General features: G+C 36.8%; 1 protein-coding gene across 1 annotated transcript in view; it reads left to right on the top strand.

Moving 5' to 3' along the window:
* CTSH (cathepsin H) overlaps positions 1 to 19,053 on the top strand; it is a 44,747-nt gene extending 25,694 nt beyond the window's left edge. Inside the window, exons 6-12 of the mRNA XM_007479293.3 lie at positions 2,431 to 2,517; positions 6,823 to 6,878; positions 12,536 to 12,617; positions 12,706 to 12,774; positions 14,514 to 14,620; positions 15,696 to 15,821; positions 17,971 to 19,053. Coding sequence (XP_007479355.1) covers positions 2,431 to 2,517; positions 6,823 to 6,878; positions 12,536 to 12,617; positions 12,706 to 12,774; positions 14,514 to 14,620; positions 15,696 to 15,821; positions 17,971 to 18,046 — 603 coding nt within the window. The 3' untranslated portion in view covers positions 18,047 to 19,053. The remainder of the gene's footprint in view (positions 1 to 2,430; positions 2,518 to 6,822; positions 6,879 to 12,535; positions 12,618 to 12,705; positions 12,775 to 14,513; positions 14,621 to 15,695; positions 15,822 to 17,970) is intronic.
* The last annotated feature ends 3,729 nt before the right edge of the window (positions 19,054 to 22,782 follow it).

Here is a 22,782-nt window from a genome sequence, read left to right on the forward strand (position 1 = left end):
GCCATGGTGGCCAATCCAAACTTGATTCTGTCCCCATGTTCCAAAATTATTTCTCATTTCCTGGCCCCTCCCTACATTAGAATTCCTCTTTTCTCACTTCCATGTCTTTGGAAAATTGAGACTAAAGCCAGGTTGTGAAATTTTTCACACTAAAGTGCAAATGACTAAAATCTGCCCTTATATTCTTAATCCTACCAAAGGTGTTTCCATCTGGAACTGGTTAACCCAAAGGAATCTCAAAGTTTGGTTTTTTTCCACCCACTCCCCCTGCCCTCCCCAAAACTGACCCCAAAGTGGTCTTCTAATCTTAACTATAACAGTTCCCTTTCTACCTCTTCCCCTACTGTTTCTTTATTCTCCTCCGGGGTTTCTCAGTGAATGATCTGTTGACCTTTCAGATAAACTTAATCCCAGAAGTTTTGCCTCTTTGAAAGCTGCCTAGGATAATAATTGGGCTGTCAGTGCAGCTAATTCTTTCCTGAGCCTTGAATCTAAACTCTTGTTTGCAGATTTCTAGTTATCATGTTGAGTCATTTCTTGCTCACATAGCCTGGTCACCTACTCATAACTTAAAATTAAGGCAGCATTCCAATCAAAGGAGGTACTTGTTCTGGGTATTTGTGCTAGTTTGCCTACTCAGTATAGGGGAGTGGGTGCACCGAGTTGCCTTCAGGGAACAAAAGAAGAAATTACAGGAACGTGAATATATACAACTATTTACATAGGGATGCATGGGTGAGTCAATCAAAAACTATTTATTGAGCAATGTGTATGTAAAGAAGATGGGTGGTGAGTGCAAAATGTTAGAGGTGGAGTCAAGGGTCTCATGAGTGAGGGATTTTACAGAAACATTTTAAGAGCATGAAACTCAAAGATCATTGAAACTTATAGTCACAAAATGAAGGGCTAGTCCCAAAGGAGTTACTTTGGTCTAACAGATCCAATTCTAAAATTTACTGCAATTATATACATATGGGAAAATAATGTAACTTCTTTGAACTTCAGTTTCCTCAGTGGTAAAATAAAGGATAATGGTGCCTATAGCATCTATCTCATAGGGATGTTATGAAGAACAAAGCAAATAATTTCAATAAAGCATTTTCACTTTTATTTATAGAATGCTTTAATATTTGAAGTTAGTAACCAGTGTTGCTCTAGCAAAGGGAGCTGGAGCCTTTTACCATTATATTAATCCAGAGTAAGAAGACTTCAATCACACTTTGAATATATCATTGTGAGCAAACCAGTTCAGTCTTTGATCACCTCTCCTCTTTCCCATTCCATTGTGTTTTCCATTCCACCACCAAAGCACAGGTTCTTGTCCTCCCAACTTGGTAAACCAATGGCTCCCTGTTACCCCCATGATAATATATAAAATCCTGTTTGGTATTTAAAGTGCTTTAAAACCTGCGCCTTCCTTTTTTCTAGTCTTTCTTATCTTTGGCCTCTTTCCACACATTGCATGATCCAATTTCACTGGCCTACTTGACTTTTTTCCTGACACATGACTCTCCCCCTCTCATCACATTGCCTGGCTTGTCTTCCTTCCATGCCTGGAATGCTCTTCCTCCTAGTTTTCTTGGTTCCTTCAAGACTCATTACAACTGTTGCAAAATGAAATAAGCAGAACCGGGAGAATGTTGTACACAGCAATATCGTAACTGCTTTCAGCAATACAATGATCCAAGACACTTCTGAAGGACTTATGACAAAGAATGCTCTCTCTTCACCTCCAGAGAAAGAACTATTGGAGTTGAGATGCAGATCAAAGCATGTGATTTTTCACTTTAGTTTATTTGGGTTTTTATTTGGGGCTTTTGGTTTTATATGATTATCATCTTAAAAAAATGATCAACATGGAAATATGTTTTGCATGAGAATACATATATAACCCAGATCGAATTGTTTGCCAGCTCTGGGAAGGGATAGGGATAGAGACAATTCGGATCATATAACTCCAGAAAACTTAGGTAAAAATTTCTTATTACATGTAATTAATAAATCTTTATGATCTTTAGAGTACAAAACAACTCAGTTCAACTTCCATATTTTATAAAGCTTTTTCTGGTCCCTTCAGATGCTAGTACCTTCCCTATTGAGATTACTTTCCATCTACTCTATGTATGTCTTATACATACCTAGTTATTTACATCAACTATTTTCTCTATTAGACTGTGAGCTCCTTGAGGGCAGGGACTGTTTTTGCACCTCTTTCTAATGCCATGCCTAGCAAATAGCTTTTAAGAAATGTTTTTTTTTTGTTTGGTTGTTTTGCTTTTTACCAACTTATTATTACTGTTGACAGTACATTATGTCTAGGGGCCAGACTAGAAGGGTTTTGTGTGTGTGTGTACACATATATATGTTTGAATTTATTTTTCTATCTAAAAGTTGGTTTAGAAAAACTGATTAATATTCTTTCTTCATTAGGGTGGATGTGGTAGTTGCTGGACTTTTTCTACTACTGGGGGACTGGAGTCTGCTGTTGCCATAGCAACTGGAAAACTACTCTCTCTGGTAAGAAATAGGACTTGAGAAGTGCTGGAAGAGAAATCATCCATATGCTAACCTCATTTTTATTTCCCAGAATGCACAGTGTAATTTGTTTATTTCATATTCTCTTCTACATACTCTGCATTTGAGCCAAACTGAACTACGAGTTTTTCCCCAAATTCCTGCCTCCACAAGTCCATTCATTTTTAAATCTCTGATCATCTCCCCTATGCCTGCCCCCTCAATGATTTTCCTCCCCATCTTCCTCTCTCTGAATCCTCCTCGAAGGCTCTGCAAAGATGCCCCTTCCTCCATGAAATCTTAGTACTTTCTTCTCAAATTATTAGACTTGTCAGTGTATTGTATCCCTTAAGTAAAATATAAGGGTCTTGGCAACAAGGATTGATTTGTGGTTTGTTTTTTCCCAAAATATCTAGTATATAGCAAGCACTTAATGTTACTTGAATTGAATTAGCCTGACTCTATTCAATTTATATGAAATTGTATGATCAGGAATAAGCACTGATTCTTTGACTGTATCAGGTCATTAATTCAATTCAATAAGCATTTATTAAGAGCCTACTATGTACTAGGCACTGTGCTGTGAGCTGGGCAGTACAAAAAAGAGACAAAAGGCAAATATTACCCTTAGTGATCTAACAGTCTAAGTAAACATATATACAAAATAAATAAAAAATAATTAAAAGAGGGAGGCACTGGAAGTAAGAGGGTTTAAGGAAGGTTTCCCACAGTAGGTGGGATTGTAGTTGAGCTCTAAAGGAAATTTGAGCTTGTAAATCAAATGCTAGATGGATGCCCTCTCAGCAGAAAGAGCCTTTTCATCCTTTTGGCACTATTACATTCTTAGACAAGAAGAATAAAATGATGCTCTCGCTCCGTAAACAGTCAAAATTTGCCCCAAGATTGATGTCTTTTCCAAACTAGATAATAAAAGAATGTTGACAAGAAAAAAGGAACTATATATTATATTCCTAGCAAAATTATTTGTAATAAAAAAAACTGGAAATGACCCATGTACCCAGCAAAATGGGTAATAGCTGTGTAAAATTAGAGAATCTGAATACAGTGGAACATCATAAGAAGTAACAGATATGAAGGACACAAAGAACTGGGTAAAGATGTAAATGAAATGTTACAGAATCAAAAAACAAAAACAAAAAACCATGTCCCTGTGTAGGTTATATGTGAGAGGAAACAAGGCATATTGGAGGGTGAAAAGGCAAGATCTGGGCTAAAGCCCTTCTTCCAAGACATATATTGTCTGGTGTGCTAGGTGATACAGTGCATAGAGTACGGAACCTGGAGTCAGAAAGACTTGAATTCACATCCAGCCTCAGATGCTTATTAGCTATATGACCCAGGCAAGTCATGTAACTTCAGTTTGCTTCAGTTTTCTCAGCTATAAAATGGAAATAATAATAGCACCTACCTACCAGGGTGGTTGTTAGAATCAAATGAGATAATTATTTTAAAGCCCTTAACACAGTGCCTGGCACAAAGTAAGCTGTCTATAAATATTAGCTATTATTATTAAGTGCTAGACCTGGAGTCAGGAAGATCTAGATTCAAATATGGCCTTAGATACTAGCTGTCTCTTTATCTTAGCTTCCTCATCTATAAAATGAGGATAATAATGGCACCCATCCCCTAGGGTCGTTGTGAGAATAAAATGAGATGGTTTTAAACACTTTGTAAAACTTAAAATAATACATAAATCATAGCTATTATTATAATGCTATCTTTCTGACCCTGAGCAAGACATTTAACTGCTTGGTATTCCCAGACAACTCTATGGGATCAGAAGTTACAGATTAGTTGTCCATCTGTCCTGGGACCCCGCTCTTCTAATTAATGACTGCTCCTCCAATAAGCTCCCCTCCCCAATGATTTTTCCACTCCCTTCCTCCTTACATACCTCTCCTCGACTTCTTCTCCTCAGTCACCAACCACTGAACCCCACCTAACCAATGGATATGCCCTTTGACCCTGCTCTTCCCTCCAGATCTAGAGAATTGAATCATGACCATATCAACTTTGCCTAAATTGCATTTGGTGTTTCTAAATGAGGTGGCCCAATCTGCTCCCACTATAATTCCAGACCTCATCCCTCTAACCTTCTGAGCCTAAGGGACCCTGCCAGGCCACCACCCCTGTATAAATATTGTTTCCTCTTTTAAAATATAAGCATGTAGGGGCAGGTGAGGTGGCTCAGTGGATAGAGAAGTCAAGCCTGGAATTGGGAGAATGTGGGTTCAAATCTGACCTCAGACACTTCCTAGCTGTGTGACTGTGGGCAAGTCACTTAACCCCAGTTTCCTAGCCCTTACTGCTCTTCTGCCTTAGAACAAATACTTAGTATCAATTCTAAGACAGAGGTAAAGGTTTAATTAAAAAAATAAAATGCAAGCTACTTGAGGTCAGAGACTTTGTTTAATATCTTCTGTGCTTAGCAAATAGTAAGAGTTTAATAAATTCATTTATTGGCCAAAGGGGTTTCCAAAATTAGGAAGTTCCCTGTACCAAAGAAATTACAGATCTTAATAACAACAACCACCTTCATACTTAACAGATCAGTGATCAGTAATCAATCAATTCAACACCTACTAATGCCAGGCACAGTACTAAGCACTGGACAATATGATGACAAAAATAACTAAACAATTCTAGACCTCTAAGAGCCTAATTTCCTATCAAGGGAAACATCACTTACACATAGAAATCAATTCAAAATATGAGTAAATCATTTTGTGGAGAAGAGGAGGCACTGGTAGCTGGAGGATCAGGAAGGGCTTCTTGGATTGAACTTTCAAGAAAACTGGGAACTTGAGCTCTGGGTATAATCATTTGATTGTTTTGTGAACATTGTAGTATATTTTACTTCATGTTGGTTTAGTTGAATGAAGTAAGCCCAGCCCAACCTTGAAAAGGCTAGCAAGTCATATGTTTAATGCTTGAGGTCAGCAAACTCATGTATATAAAGGGTGGAAAGGACCTAAATTCGAAGGAAGGAAGGAAGGAAAGAGAAGAAAGGAATGAAGAGAGAAAAGGAAGGAGAGAAGGGAGGGAGGGAGGGAAAAGAAATAAAATATATTTTATACCAAGATGGTAGGAAGTTGGAAAATATATGGATTTCACCTCCCAAAAAAGGTGTAAAAAAGTTAATGAAGCTTGAGGTGAAGGGCAGCTAGGTAGCTCAATGGATAGAAAGTCAGACCTGAATATGAGAGGTCTTGGGTTCAATTGTGGCCTCAGATGCTTCCTATCAAGCCACTTAACCCCCATTGCCTAGCCTTACCACTCTTGTGTCTTGGAACTGATACTTAGTATTGTTTCTAAGGTGAAAGGTAAGGTTTCTGTTTTGGGTTTTTTTAACCTATATTTTGCACCAAGATGGTGAGAAGTTGGAAAGCAAACAGATTTCACAAACCACTTTTTACAACAAAAAAGGTATAAAAACTTTCATTAAACCTGAGGTCATTTTAAAGATTCCAATTTCAAAGGGCCTTCATTTAATAAGACTATGGCATTTCATCATTTATGTATAGAAGTTAGGGATTTACTAACTTGTTTTGCCTTTATCTAAATCTGTGTGTAAGATATAGCATGTTCACAAATTTATAAGGCATACAATTGTATGTACTAAGAAGTCATATTCAATTATGTACTTAAAACAATGTAAATAAAGTCATTTCCATCAGTTTACCTAATATTCATTTTGGTTTGTAGTTGACAGAAAGGCACTTAGTTGGCATAGTGTCAGTGCTTTCAGACTCTGGTATAACTGGGTTCCTGACCTGTATATTGACTTGGGAAACCACAGATTAGCATTATCTATGTTGTGTTGTATTTTCACTTATTTTGTTAATCATTTCCCAGTTATGTGTTAATCTGGTTTGGGTCCTCTCATTTAGCCTGGCAGGAGTTTGACTCCTTCTGGATAGTAGGTGGAGCTTTAGATTTACCTATTTGTGGGATGTTGGACGATTCCCTAAACCTCTCTGAGCTTCATATTTAAAATGGGAGTAAAAATAGCATCTATTTCCCAGAGTTGTTCTAAGGATTAGATGAGATCATATTTAAAGTATGTATATATGTGTACATATATGTTTATGTATGTATGTTTGACCATATACATACACATACATTGCAAGCCTTAAAGTACTAAATCAATGAAAGCTATAATTATTTTATTGTTATTATTATTGATCTGACACAGCTTACCTAATATATGTCAGTATAGTATATGTATGATTCTAAATTATTTTGCTTCTGAATCAAATTCACTGGAATTCATTTTTATTTCATTAGGCAGAACAACAACTAGTGGACTGTGCTCAGGCTTTCAACAATCATGGATGCAATGGGTAAGTCACCCCTGAATCAGCATTTCCTAGACAGACGAGACTTCATAAATCACTTCCGATCTAGTGTAGCCCGTGCTTTTGAACATGCCCAGTTTTTGCTAACACGGAGCCCTCTGCTACCCCTGCCTATGTTGTAGGGAATACAAAGCTCCATCTTAGACAAACTCAGCATGCTTAAAAACCTGGGCTACCCATTACTCTCAACTATTTTTGAATCCAGCATTTCTCATTTTGGATTTAGTTGCACTTATCCTCCATAACCCTGAGTTATGGATGTTTTGCTGGAGAACAATCTGTAGCAGCAGCTGGGGCATCATCCAGCCCAAGAAATCCACAATAAATTATCTTCCAAGTGTATGCTGATCTCCTCTACTGTTACAAGGGCAAATACTAGCATTAATTTTATCAGCACCAAGATAGAGTCTTATAATATATTTTCCCATAAACCCCTAAAAGCATTCATCCAAAACTAGAATTAAATTACAAAAGGGAAGCCTCCTTTATATGCCACCCCCAGAATCAGGCTTGAAGGAATACAGACTATATCTTTGGGCATGGTCTATATAGGAATTTGCTTTGATGGGCAATGTATATTTGTTACAAAACTCTTACATTTCTTTTCTTTTTCTCTAAGTTGGGAAGGAAGGGAGGAAAGAAAAGAAACTCTTATTAATTGAAAAAAAAAGAAAAAACACTGTTGAAAACCAAGAACACCTTATTCTAGTCCAGGTCATGTGTATGACCTGGACAAAACACTTAACATTGCAGAATATGAGTTGCTGCCTCAGTAAAATGATGATAATGCTCACGTGTATTTCTTTGTGATAAGATTAAGGTATGAAATTATTGTCCAGAGCCTACAAAGACAAGAGGTTCAGGTTTTGTTTGGGTTTTTATAGGCTTGGATTTTTGTTTATTTGTGTAGTGATTTGTAAATTTGTTGATCAGTCTTTCAACCAGCATTTTAATAAGTGCTTGCTATGTGCTGAACTCAGCGAATATAATCTAAGTAGAAAGAAAAACAGACTCTACCCTAGAAGATCTTTGATTCTAATAAAGGGAGACAAAGCTTAAAAGGAAGTTGAAGAGAAGCAGAGATGGTAGAAGAAGATTGGTGTTCTGGAGAGGAATGAGACCTGCCTGGCCAGGACACCTTTCTTAAATAGAGGTTTTGAGAGGAGCTGTCCACTCAGAGGGAGTGGCCAGGGTTAGAAGGTATTTCCAGTGTGTGAATTCCAAGACAGGAGCTCTTCAGATCAAGAGCTAGGGCATGACAGAGGAAGTCTGCAGTATAGCCTAGAGAGGAATGAGGTATTGGGAACTCCTGATGAAGAAGTTCCTCCCACTGATTGCAGGTTGGCATCTCATCTGATATTATAATCTTAAATGGCGTCTGGGAGGCTGAGTGATTTGCCTATAAACACTTAAATAGAAGTGGCAAGACTTGAACCTATGTCTTCTTGACTCTAAAGATGGCGATTTATCCATTATCCAAAAAAACATTTTTTTTAACAAATATGAGGGGCAACTAGGTGGCTCCATGGATTAAGAGCCAGACCTAGAGATGAGAAGTCCTGGGTTCAAATGTGTCTTCAGATACTTCCTAGCTGTATGACCCTGGGTGAGTCACTTCACCCCCACTAGCTAGCCCTTACCACTCTTCTGCCTTGGAACCAATACACAGTATTGACTCTAAGACAGAAGGTAAGGGTTTTTTTTAAATACCTCCCCCCCCCCCCAAAAAAAAAAGGTTTACAGAGGTTTCTACAATGTATTTCCAGCCCTGACCTCTCTTGAGCTCTGATCACCTGGTTATATATAGCTGCCTCTAGGAAATTTCTCCTTTGATTGTCCTATTACCTTCTATAATACTTAGCTCACTTCCCTAAAGAAACACATACCTGTCTGTCCTCTGTAACATCCCTATTTTTGTCATTAGCATTATCATTCTCCTAGTCACCAAAACTCGTAGCCATTTTCTACTGATTTCTCTCTCTTTTACATTCTATACATATTCAATCAGTTACCAGGTCCTCACAATCTTTCAAAATGTCTCTCCCTCAATTCTTTGTATCCTTCATATTTATTCATTCTTTTGGTGTTCTATTATATTCACATACTATAATTTTCTGTGTATTCCATGCTTGGTTTGTTGACTTCCTGAATTACAAGAGCTGTTTAACTGTTTAAATTTACTTCTGCTTTCTTTTTCTTCTCATCCCATCTTCAGTGTCACCAACGTTTTAATCCTAAAAAATGTATTGTTTTTATTATGTCCCTCCTCCGTTAAAAAAACCAGTAGTACCTCTTGTTGCTTGAAGAATTATCTAAATTCCTTAACCAAGCAGTCAAAGCTCAAGTCTTGCCAATTTGAACTCATAATTGCATTACTATTCCAATTTCAGAAACCCCTACCCATGATTCACTTCACTCCTTCCTCTATTTAGTTAGCATTTATAATACTTTAGGTTTGCAAGGTACTTTACATATGTTATTTCTTTGGAACCTCATAAGCAACATGAAATTAAGGTATTTTTATTATTATTTTATTATCCTCATTTTACAGAGGAAGAAACTAAGGCTGAGGAAGTTAAATGACTTGCCCAGAATCACATAGCTAGTTAGAACCAAGTTAGAATTTGAAACCAGGTCTTCTTGCACCTAAGTCCAGCACTCCAGTCATTATATGAATATTATTTATACCAATCATTTTGGCAAATATTTGATTAGTGAAGAAGAGTCTAGGAATTCACTGGTTCTCTTTGAAGTTATTATTTGATTTGGATTTGGGGCTGTGTCTCTAGGCAGATTGGCTTTATTGTTATAAATCATCTCAATTAATCATTAAGCACTGTCAGTTGAATTGGTTTGTTTCAGTTGCTAAGATATCTGCAAGAACTAGACCAATTGTTGCTTTTCAAATTATCTAAAGCTAAACATAATGTTCCCCATAAAATAGTTCTTCCTTCTAACTTCTCTGTTTCTACTAATGGCATCCAACAGACTCAAAACCTTAGTAATTTTTCTATTTTGTTTCATCTTCCTTATTCAGTCCATTTAAAAGTCATATCAATTCTACCTCAAAATTTCTCTTGTAACTATCCCCTTTTTGATTTCCACTGCCACTACTCCATTTCAGCACCTCTATTTATTATCTATCATGTAGACTTGCCTTCTACCTGGTCTCTCACTTCAATTTATTCTATAAGCTGTTGCCACGTTAATCATCGTAAAGAATGGTTTTGGTGACTCTTGTAATAGAGAGAAATGAGTCCCCTGTAATGAAGGGAGAGGAATGGAGTCTCCCACCACTGAATGCAGGACCAAAATGTGGTAGAGATAGAATGGAGCCAAGAGGTGGGGAGAGGGGATTGATGGGTTTCCCTCTCTCTTTCCCTGGTAAACCCCACTCTGGTTGCCTTCAGAATCACAAGTTACTGTTCCCTCAGAGACTTGGTTGAAATAAAGTATAGGACAGAAAGCTTCTCCCTCTCTGAGGAGAGAAGTGTAACTTCCTCCCCCCAAACTCCAAGTCTCCCTCCTTGGATACTATGAAGCAGGCACTTGATCTGGTAAACAGATATTTATTCTAAAAGCAACACATGAAAGGTAGGGCAAGTGAAGATATTGGGAAGGTGGGAAATAGGAAATTCCTAAATAACAATTAAACCCCTTTTCCCCAAATCCTGCAGGGTCAGGCTTTGCCTGCCTGACCCTCTGGGGTCAATTGTGAGAGCTGTCCTAGCTATAATATCAGGTTCAAGGCTGTCTAGAGGGATTGAGAGGAAATCTTCTTGTGGTGAACAGCTTTCTGGCAAAGTCCTATTTACTCTGGGTTGTCTTCACTGGCTGGATACTGGGGTCAGGCTTTATGGGAGGATGCTCCAGGCTCAGAGGTTTGCTCAGATCAACCTCCCTGGTGGGCTTCCCCACCAGAGAAGTGAGTTCAACTGTAAGACACTTCTAAGTAAATACATTTGTGGTGGAGCTTAAAGATGCCTTCATTTTCTTCTGTTTCAGTTCCATCTTTAATGTTCATAATCTCTGAAATCACTTGTTTTCTCGTCTTAATTTCTACCATGAGTTTCATTTTAAGTCTAGTTTTCTCTTTAGTTGGTCAATTGCATTCTGTACCTCAATGATCTGAATTATAAGATTATTCTTTGTCTTGCATGTTTGCCAAATTTTTGAGCTGCATCTTAATCTTCCTAGCTTCTAGCTGCATAGCAGTTTTTCATAATAAAGTTCTACCCCTTCTCAAAGATTAGTTAAAACCTCCTCCAATGAAGCTATGATTTTCTTGATTTCGAAATATTTTTTTCTTCCAAGCTTCCTGGGCCTCATTTTGTAACACGGAGGTTTCAAGAAGCAAATGGTAGTGAAGGAAGAGCAAAAGGACCTCGTAACTTTTCAGCTACCTCCTAGCCTAGTATTCAATTCCATCTAAGCTCTGACCTCAGCTTAATGTTTCAACTTTACCTGCTACCATGTACCTATATTTTCTTCCTCCAGCTCTTGTTCCTGCTATTTCCTTGCTTAAAATAGCCTCCACTCTTTGTGCCTCTCTTTCCTGTCTCTGCCCATAATGCAATATCCATCTCCTATCATATAAGAAATATCCATCTTTTTATCTATGTGTATCATGCTTACCTGGTTTCCTTTTCCTTCTGTATTTCTTCTAGTACTCTTAACTGGTCCCGTTGTCCTATGGTTTTCTATTATTGTTGTCATTATTATTTTAATGTTGCTAGTATTCTGTTTTCCTTATTTTAAAATATTGGTTAACTTTTTCCTTGGTTTATTGTTGGGTCTGTTTGTTTGTTTTTTAAGGGTTGTTTGAGGAGTCCAACTCTCTTTGAGCCTTCATTTGGCCATTTTGATTAAAAAGCTCAAGATCTCATCCTATACTATCTCATTCATTCCCTCTACTTTCCATCAAATTATCTTCTCTCCCCAGTCTAAAGAAACTTGTTTTGTATTTCTTTTATAGCATTTATATTTCCTACATGGCACTACCAATTTTTGTATTGATATTGATTTGTATTGATATTGATGTTCTATTAGATTATAAAGCTTTATAAATTTATAAAGATTATAAGGCTCTTTGAATATGGACCAGCACCATAATGCTTTTTTGCATAATAAGCAATACTTGTTGAATAAATGGGTAAATCTCAACAATTCGATCTGATTATCAATTACTGACTTACAACAATATAATCCTACATTCAAATTTGGGCAAAATTGATTTTAACTCCACGCAATACTGAGTGATAACAGTGAAGATAAAGAACAAAGTTCTGAATTAGAGTTTAGTTCTTAGTTTTCTCAAAAGCAAATTTGGTTGAATTTTGAGATTTGAAATTGTTTCCATTCAGTTTATTGAACTTTCCTGAAAATAAAGGCAAATATTCTCATGTTTATATTAATATCTAGCAGCAAAGAATTCAACTTAAAAGTTAGGAAGCAAGGGACTGCATCCTGTCACCTTCCATTTTGAGATAATTAATAAATGCTTTTATTGGATATATTGCAAATGTAAAATTTAGATAAATATATTATCACATTCAAAAAAATAAAATGTATGTGATTGATTGCCAATTATCCAGAAAAAGTTTTGTGGTCCTAATAAAACTTGTCATTGAATTGTTTTACAGGGGTCTCCCAAGCCAAGCTTTTGAGTATATAATGTATAATAATGGAATTATGGGAGAAGACACATATCCTTATGAAGGAAAGGTATTCTTGATATCTTATCTAAAAGTATATTGTTGCAATAGTTGTGCCATAGCTAACTGATTCTTAATGTCATTGCTCTTTTGAACAGGATGGCACTTGCAGATTCAAACCAGACAAGGCCATTGCTTTTGTCAAAGATGTGGTCAACATAACAATTGTGAGTACAAAAATGCCAGGGTGACGATCTTTTGTTCCGGGAATTCACAGTAGAGGCGACTAGATGGCACAGTGCTCTACCACTGAACTGAGAGTCAAGAAGACCTAAGTTCAAAGATAAGCACAGATGCTGGCTATGTGACCCTGGGAAATTCACTTAACTTCTGCCTGCTTCAGTGTCCTCATCTGCAAAATAAGGATAGCAATAGGACCTGTCTTCCAGGGTTGTTATGAGAATCAAATTATTAGTATTTATACTGTTTCTCTATTATAAATCTTAAAGTACCATAGAGATACTAGCTATTATTATTGTCATTATTAATTTGCTATAGTGAGTTTTGGTATTAAGTAGTTATCTGGTATTTTGTTATGATAAAGTTTTCTGAGAGTGATATTTTTTATAATGACATCTCAACCACCATGTTTATAACATAAAGGAACTCCATGTTTCCTTGTTGTTTCATCCTGTGTCTGGTATAAACTTCAATCAACCAGTTGGTATAGAAAAATGGAAAAAATGAAAGCCAAAAAAAATCATTTGGGGGATGGAATTAATTCTGTATTATAATGATATAAAATCTGATTAGGGAAAATCAGTAGAGTTCGCATTCTGTGGACAAACCTGAAATGGCATTTTTCAGGCATAATTAGATTATAGGGTAAAAAACATTGTTACATGTAAAATTTCCCAATAAAACAAAAGCTGATTGGCATTTTGGTAAGAATAGAAGGCATTAGTTACAACTTGTGGTTAGATTTGCTTTCCCTGGTTTTTTAGGGGAATTTAGTGGCAAATGATTTGCTTGAAAATCCTGCTATACATGTGACCTTAGGAAAATCATTTAATCTCTCTGAACCTCAGTTTCCTCATCTACAAATGAAGAGGTTGGAATAGTTTGGGGCCCTTAACCTGTTAAGGGGTTTGTGAACTTGATTTTTTAAAAAATATTTTTATAATCATTTTGATATAATTAGTTTCCTTTATAATCCTATGTATCTTCTTTTATGCATTTAAAAAACATTCTGAGGAATAGACTTCTTCAGAGTGCCTAAGAGATCCATAACACAAAAAATGTTAAGGACCTCTGGACTAGAGAGTATCTAGTGTCTGAAATGCTGTGATGTCTGAGTCTGTGAGCCTATGACCTCACAAGAGCCTTAAGGAAGCAGAAAGACAGAACGCTTGACTTTTTTCTCCAACTAAAAAGAATAAACAGCATCCTTACCTTAACTCCATTACACCTCTCTTCTGGTTAGCTTCAACAGAGTGCAAATTACAACCATCAGTTTTGTATTAGAGAAAATTCAAAATATCACTGCTAAAGTAATGTATAAAAAATACATCTTTTATAGTCATTGTCTCACCTTGGATTAAACTGAGACATCCACTAATGTAAAGGCAGATTTTGCATGAGTCACACTTCCATTGTATAACATTTTACCATCCTAGGGGAAAATATATATAATTAATTAAAGATTTAGCTGACAGAACTAAAGTATTAGTTCTTGGGATCAATGGAAAACTAGATATGACCTCTAGTGTCTGGCGTGTTTATTTTCTCTTTTTTAAATTAGGGAAATGTTAGTCTTTTTCCTTTGAGATTTTTCAGTTTGAGTTGTGTTTTTGCCATGCATGTAAATCTAATGATCTCTTATTTTTAAGCAAATGCGAAAGAGGGAAAAGAAACAAGAAGAGCCAAAATAAAATATATAATTCATGGTATTATTTTTCTCCCTCAGTATGATGAAGAAGCTATGACTGAAGCCGTGGCCCACCATAACCCTGTCAGTTTTGCCTTTGAAGTGACTGAAGACTTTATGAGCTACCGTGATGGCATATATTCCAAGTGAGTTTTTATTACATAAAAGAAGAACAACAACAACAAAGCATTGCCAGAGCAGCTAGGTGGCTCAGTGGATAAAGAGCCAGTTCAACTGTGGCTTCAGACACTTTTAGATGTGTGACCCTAGGCAAGTCACTTAACACCCATCACCTAGCCTTTACTGCTCTTCTGCCTTAGAATTGATATTTGGCATTGATTCTGAGATAGGAGATAAGGTTAAAAAAAAGAAAGAAACAAAAAGAAAAACATCACCTAAAGTACCTTTCAGTGAAAAAAAAAATCTTAAGTTTAGTTAAGATCCCTGAGAGTAGACAATTCTGTGGCCAAAAATACCACTTAGATTGCAAGATCTGGATCAGAAATAAAACTTAAAATTCCAGAAATACCAATAGCAATGGGAATTCTGTGACCATATGACCAGTTTGCTTGGCAATAATTTGTGCTCTCGTAAAAGAAACTTAAGGATAGGAAAAAGAAAAAAGAAAAACAAGTTACATGTTCAGTGAACCAGTTCCAAATTTTAGGAATTCTACTATACTTATAATTATACATAAGAATAAATATGGAAGCAGTTAGATAGCACAGTGGATAGAGCCCCAAGTCTGGAGCTGGGAAGATCTGAGTTCAAATGTGACCCCAAACATTTTCTAGCTGTGTGACTCTGGATAAGTCACTTAACCTCAATTGCCTAGCCCTTGCCCCTCTCCTGCATTAGAATTGATACTGACAGAAGGTATGGGTTTATGAAAAAAATTAATATTAGTTCATAAAATGAGTAATCAAGGGAGTGCAAATCACTTCATAGGCAGGAGGATTCTTGATGTCTAGAATATATGTTCCTTAAGGACGGTCACTTTTTTTTTCTTTGTAGCCTCAATGCTTAGTGCAATGCATGACATATGGTATATAGAGGCACAAATGAAAGTTTATTGCATTGAATTCACTTTAACAAAAGATTCTGACCCAAGGTTCTTTTTGAATAGCAAGCTCCCAAAGATATTAGAAGACATTTAGTATGGTAGTAACGGTTACAACGATGTAGCTCTTTTACAAACGTTGCCTTTAATTTGTTTTTCAGCCCCAGATGTGATAAAAGTCCAGATAAAGTGAATCATGCAGTCCTTGCAGTTGGATATGGAAAAAACAATGGCATACTTTATTGGATTGTGAAAAATTCTTGGGGTACATCTTGGGGGAACAACGGGTAAGGAACTCTGGATTATCATTTAACTACATTCTACAGCTAATTAAAAGTCTTCCTGCTTGTGACCATTCTTGGTGCCATAAATCAACTTCTTTACAGTTCAGTTAGTACTTAGGACAAGAGTGGCCAACATCACAGATTCAATGCCTGAAAAAACCATTTAGTATTTGGGTTACAGATCCATCACCTCCCTTCTTTATTAAATTTCTATCATGCCTAATTATACATAGGGAAATAATGTGACTTCATTTCCTGGTTAAACACTGTGTAGAATTTCAGGTCTAACTTTCTGAATGACTTCTGAGCAATTTTCCACTTCAAAACCATCTTTAAATTCATTTTTATAAAGAATTCAAAGCCCTTTTCAGTCACATGTTCACCAAAAGAAGCTCCATCCTTCTAGAGAAGAATACCTCTGATGACTTGTACTTCAGATAAAGTTACTATTGAATTATTAAATACTAAATCCAGGTATTTTCCATTTTTCCCATTGTTTGTATTCACTGTTTAGAAGCTGGCTTGATATAAAAGGTCTTGGTTTAATGTAGGACTGCACATCTGATTTTTGTGTCTGGGTAAAAATGTCCAGTTGTACCTTGAATTTTATGTCTAATTTATTAACAGTTAATTATCTTGCTATGGCACCTTTATTCCTTCCAGTCTTTGGTTGATTAGTTTTAATCGTAGAGCACGTGATACCAAAAATACTGATAGACTTTTTAATAATTTAGTAACTTCATAACTCTCTATTGGGAAAAGTCTCTTTTAAGAAAAGGAATTGTGAATAGATTGGTCAGAAGGAAAAATTACTTTCTCTGTTAAGGAAAGGATGAGAACTTGAAAATATTAAGAAAAATCATCAGTAAACTACACAGAAGAATCCTATTATATACTATTGACCTTTGAATACAGCAAAATGTGATGCTTACCTTGGGAGGTTACTAATGCACCAAAATGGTACTTTCTCGTCCCATCCAACGTGTTTCCTGGTAAAAAGTCACAAGTTTCACAATTGCAAGAGGAAAAAGAGAAAAGGAGACAGTTTAGTTTCCCTGTTTTACATCTCCCCTATGCCATAGTCTTAAGAGTCTACAGCCTACCCCCATGTAGTATATAGGTTTAATTCTGTGTTTATGAACTTTTGCAAATTTGGTCCTCTGCCTACAAGAGCATTCAGCCTGTCTCTGGATATATAATTCTGTATCCTGCCCAACAGAGACTATCATTCATCTGCAAAAGTGGCTTTGGTTGAAGGTTATTTCTTTAAAGAACTTTCCTAAACCCAAAGACCTTTGACCTGTAGTCCTATAGTGATGTTACATGGTCTACTTCTTTGGAGTGCTTTTCTGATTAGAAAAAAGCAGAAAAGGAACAGCTAGGTGGCTCAAGGGATAAGAGAGTAAGGTCCAGGGGTGGGAGGTTCTAGATTTAAATCTGGCCTTGGACACTTCCTAGTTGTGTAAGCCTGGGCAAGTCACTTAAATCCCCATTGCCTAGCCCTCACTGCTCTTCTGCCTTGGAACAAACACATAGTACTGATTTTAAGAGAGAAAGGTAAGGGTTTTTAACAAGGAAAGGGAAAAAAGGAAGGAAGGAAGGAAAGACGCAAAGGAAGAGAGAGAGAGAAAAAAAAAGCAGAAGGATTTAAACTATGTCCCCCAGGTAGACATACCACAATAGGATTTAAGTCTCAACAATTTATTATGAATGCTGAAAATATGTAGAACTGTAACATTACTTTTATTTTGATACATATTCCATTTTTCTCCTTAACTATTATATAATTTACTAGATGAGTGAGGGCAGAAGAAGGTATATTAAAACCTATTTTGTTCTAAGAATTCTGTAATACCCTTTAAGAAAAGCAGAAATTTCCACCAAGGTGAGGAATCATTAACGTAGGACTTCATCCCAGGAACCCTGTGCAAGTCTTCATGGTCCTCTCTGCCTTTCATTAATTACTACCAAAACCTATAGGAGTCATTGCTTACTCTCTCAGTTATCTCCTCTTCCATGGATTTTAGCTTTTTAGGACATATCTCCATTCCTTGTAAGAGTCATTAAAGATTGCCATTAGTGCTATTTAGTCTTTTGATCTCCCAATCTGAGGCTTCCTCTCTAATTTTCATTTCTCTTCTGTTTGCTCCAGGTACTTCCTTATTGAGCGTGGAAAGAACATGTGTGGTCTTGCTGACTGTGCATCTTACCCCGTCCCAGGAATGTAAACAGGGATTGGCAAGGATGAAGGGGAAAAAAGAAGAAAACATTGTATACCAAAATACAACATAAAAAATTTAAGTGAACCCTGAATTTTTAAGTTGGCCATGACAGCCCAAAGTTAGTTGGTAGTTGTGAAGTCTCTTGTCCTTCCACCTCATCTAGGAAAAATCCCTTAGGAAAATCAGTTTTGTGGAGTAGAAAGTTTGAGAATCAGAAGAGTGCAGTTTCATTTCTGTCCTCTTACATCTATCTAGCAGTGCAGGCAAGGAAGAATTCATCCTGTTTCTTATCTTGCTGATCAAAGCTCTGAGTAAAACAGGGCTAAAACCATAGCAAACTGTACCCCAGGGATTTTGACACAATCATTTAAATGAAACAAGAGGTAATAAAAGCGCCATTTTTTTATATAGAAAACCACACAACACTATTGTGGCCATTTCATTCTCAGGTAATTTTTATTCTTTTGACACTGAGCTTCTCTTTTTAAAAATCAGATATACAGATAGATAGATAGATAGATAGATAGATAGATAGATAGATAGATAGATAGATAGATAGATAGATAGACAGACAGACATATACACATATATATGTTTTAATGCAATATATGATTTTTTAAACTTTTTGCCATCTACTAGTTGCTATTTTTAAATTTTTATTTTGATGAATCAATTTGATTGACTGGATACGCAATAGTTTTGAAGTCATTTTGGCTTACAATTAGAGTCAAGGGGAAAATCTGACTCAGCTGAAATGGAGGAAACCTGACCACTGAATCACTTTACCTTTGAGCAGACCTCAGAACTCACTGCCTATTCCCCCATTTGTAAAATAAGGGTGATGTGTGGGGTAAAATGGAGCTTTTCAGAATTCTGCTAGCATAATTTTCTTTTGCCTTACTAAGCATCACAGCAATGACTCCTGGGAATTCAAAGCCAAAATGTCCTTTTATTAGGACTGAGATGCTATTGCGTACAGATAAACTGAATAAAGATACTTGACTATTTCACAATTTCTTTCATTTGTTCTGGCCTTTTTAAAAAGTTGCATTTGTTAAAGGCACTTCGTGTGCCAGCATTTGAAACAGCAATCAGCAGAAAGTTCTATTTAATTCAGAACAGATGTTCTGTGCCCTGAAAGACACCCAGACACTACTGAAATGAATTGTGAGGATACCATTTGGATGAAAACGTCTTCATGAAATAGCGACTTGGCTTTTCAGTCTATTTATGAAGTTGCAAACATGCTGAAGTCTCTGTATACTTCTGAGGAAATTAGTTAGAAGGCATGAAGAACCAACCATGGACAAACTATATTCCTCCACCCATTAGACACTGCTAATTTCCAGGTCACCAGCTCCATTGTGAAACTTAACAGAAAGCAGGACATCTGGGGTTGGAGCATTCAGACACTGGCAACATCTTCTGTAATATGTGAAAACAACAAAGATAATTTCTGAGAAAACAAAGGTTTAATCTTCTGAGAATATTGATTTATTAAGCAATGTATTCCAATGGTCTAGGACCAAACTCTTACTTTTATACATTAAAAACAAACATGCCCAATTAATTAAAGGAAATAACATAATATTAGGTAATCTGATTTCTAATTGGGGGAAAGATTAAGGATTTTCCAAGTTGGGAGGAGAGCAAGCAGATGCAATTCCCTGGATTCCCTCTGCCTTGAAGCCCCAAACCTTATTCCTCATCCACACCTTGACCTCCAGTTTCCTTTTCCAGTGAGCTCCATTTTACAGATGCAGAAATGAGACAAACAGGGATAAATCATTTGCCCATGGTCATATAGCTAGTAGATATCTGAGGCTGCATTTGAACTCAGAGCTTCCTGACTTCCCAAGTGTCTGTATGCAATCAAAGGAACATGGAAACAATAGCTGATTGATCAATATGGAGCCGGTTTTTAGATAAGATATATTTGTTGCTTGAGATGTACAATTATGAGAAAACTCCTTACATCAATCTTAGGATCTGACTGCATTCCTCATCAAGGTAACCTAGGACCTACTTAAGGAGTTCAAACAACAGGTACAGGCGATCCAATTTCCTAGCCATGCAGGGCTAGGTTCAAACAAAGCAATAAGGTTGTCTCCCAATCCCCACAACTGAGTAAACTTTTCTCGTGGGACAGAATTTGTATTAGGCCCATAATTGAATAGAAAGGGAAATAAGTTACTCCCACAATTGAGTCACAAGATGGAGTTGGTGTGATTCAATCAATTTCCGCAATTAACCATTTACTGTCCTAATCGTCTCAATTCCTTCAACATAGCCCTAGAGGTAAGACTTAGGAATGGAGAAGAGATAGTTTCAACTCTTACTGTTCCTTTTTTCTGATTTTGGAAGCTACTGCTCTCCTTTCTCCCCAGTTCTCCCCAAAACTTCAAGATACTCTGTAAACCACTAGATAAATGTGTGATGCCAACCCAATCCTAGATGTATTATAGAGGTGCCACTACTGGATCTCCTTGGAACTCTGACATCATTCCTGGCTAGGCAACATCAGAGATGGAAGGTGACATTTTTTAAAGGGCACAGAGAAGAATATTGATTAACTACAGTACTTTCTTTTGTTCTTTTTAGCCTCCTTTTTTTTTGTGAACTGATAAAGCACTAACCTGGATATAGGTCCCAACACTGTTGATAGAACCTCCTGTTTTCTGTTGTCTTCCCAGTTGGACTTTCAGTTTTGTATGCCTAGTTTTCTTCTCAACTCCTGCTTTCATTCTAGGGGACTTCAATACTTCAATATATTTCAATACTTCCTTAAAGACCTTATCCTCATAGCTCAGCTTACTCATTTCACATGACTTATTCCTCTCCCATACATCAGCCACCCACACAGATGGTCATATCCTTGATCTTGCCATCACCCACAAATAGACCACATCTGTGTTCATCAATTAGGGAATTCCTTTGACTGATCATAATCTATGGTCATTCCACCGTTCCCTCTGCCCAAAAGCCCCAAACCTTGTTTTTTATCTATACCTTGACCTCTAATTTCCTATTCTAGAGAGTGTCCCCATGTTACAGATGCAGAACTGAGGCAATCAGGGCTAAATGACTTGCTTATGGGCACTTAGTCTAGTAGGTATCTAATACCACATTTGAACGAATCTCCCTGACTCCAGGTCTGATGCCTTCTCCACTGTGCTCCTTTGATACTTACTTTTTTTTTTGTAACTGAATAAAAAAAAAATTTAAGTGGTTTTATTTATAGATTGTATCACAAAGGAAATCAAAGAAAAAAATTGACCAAGCTCTCACAAGAGCAATATATTCTCTGGGAACTTCATAGTCAATAACTAAAAATGCATACTGGCAGGAATTTTTTTTAAGGGACAAGCCCCAAGAGAGACCTCCCCTCTTTTTTTTAATTTGAATTAGTTTATTTAGTCAATTTAGAACATTATTCCTTGGTTACAATAATCACATTTCCCTCCCTCCACTCCACTCACCCTTCCCATAGCCCACACGCAATTTCATTGGGTATTACTTGTGTCCTTGATCAGAACCCATTTCCATGTTGTTGATGTTTGCACTAGGGTGTTCATTTAGAGTCTATATCCCCAACCATATCCCTTTGATCCATGTTTTCAAGCAGTTGTTTTCCTTTGGTGTTTTTACTCCCACAGTGTTTCCTCTGAATGTGGATAGTGGTTTTTCTCATAGATTTCTCCAAGTTGTTCAGGATCACTGCATTGCCACTAATGGAGAAGTCCATTACATTCAATTGTACTACAGTGTATTAGTCTCTGTGTACAATGTTTTCCTGGTTCTGCTCCTCTCCCTCTGCATGATACTTACTTTTGAATAAAGATAGAGAAAAACATGAAATCATGCTGACTGAGTCCATTACAAATTTATGTTACATTATATCAGCTGAGTGCTCCTGAAAGGCAATCTTTTTTTACTTCATTAATTAACTTAATATCACACTCACCACAGCCAACTCTTTCAAACCTTTCCATTCTTCTTCCAACCTGCTATGGCTCCCCCCTCCCCTATTCTCTCAGCTGAGAGCCTTGCCTAATAATTTACTGAACATATAAATCACATTCACTGAGAGCCTTATTTCCCCTCTTCATCTCATCTCTTTCAGATGTCTCCTGCCACTATCTCTTCCTTCATTCCTGTCTCACATGATGAAAGGACCATTCTTGCAAGGCAAACCCCTCTAATTGCACAAATGACCCCATTCCATCCCATCTTCTCCATCAGACTGCTCAGACTGTCTTGCTGAGGTCACTTACCCCAAGTCTATTTCACTGATCCTCCTTTCTGTCTCTTAGCCAGTACCATATTGTTTTGATGACCACTGCTTTATAGTATAGTTTGAGATCTGGTACTATGAGGCCACCTTCCTTTGTATTTTTTTTTCATTATTTCCCTGGATATCCTTGATCTTTTCTTCCAAATGAACTTTGTTATTTTTTTTTTCCTAATTCAGTAAAAACGTTTTTTGGTAGTTCAATGGGAATGGCACTAAATAAGTATATTAGTTTGGGTAGAATTGTCATTTTTATTATGTTAGCTGTGAATTTCAAAACTACTCAACCCTGTTCTAACCATTCTTTAGAGGATGGGATTTGGCTATTTCCTGATCAATAACAATGGAGATACTTGGAATGACAGAATCAGGTCTTGAAAACTACAATCTCCACCTTACTCAGGGTAACAGGATTTTGGAAGGGCTGCAGCAAAGCTCAATATTTAATTAT

This window comes from Monodelphis domestica, chromosome 1 (genome assembly GCF_027887165.1).
Source record: "Monodelphis domestica isolate mMonDom1 chromosome 1, mMonDom1.pri, whole genome shotgun sequence".
Lineage (NCBI taxonomy): Eukaryota > Metazoa > Chordata > Mammalia > Didelphimorphia > Didelphidae > Monodelphis > Monodelphis domestica.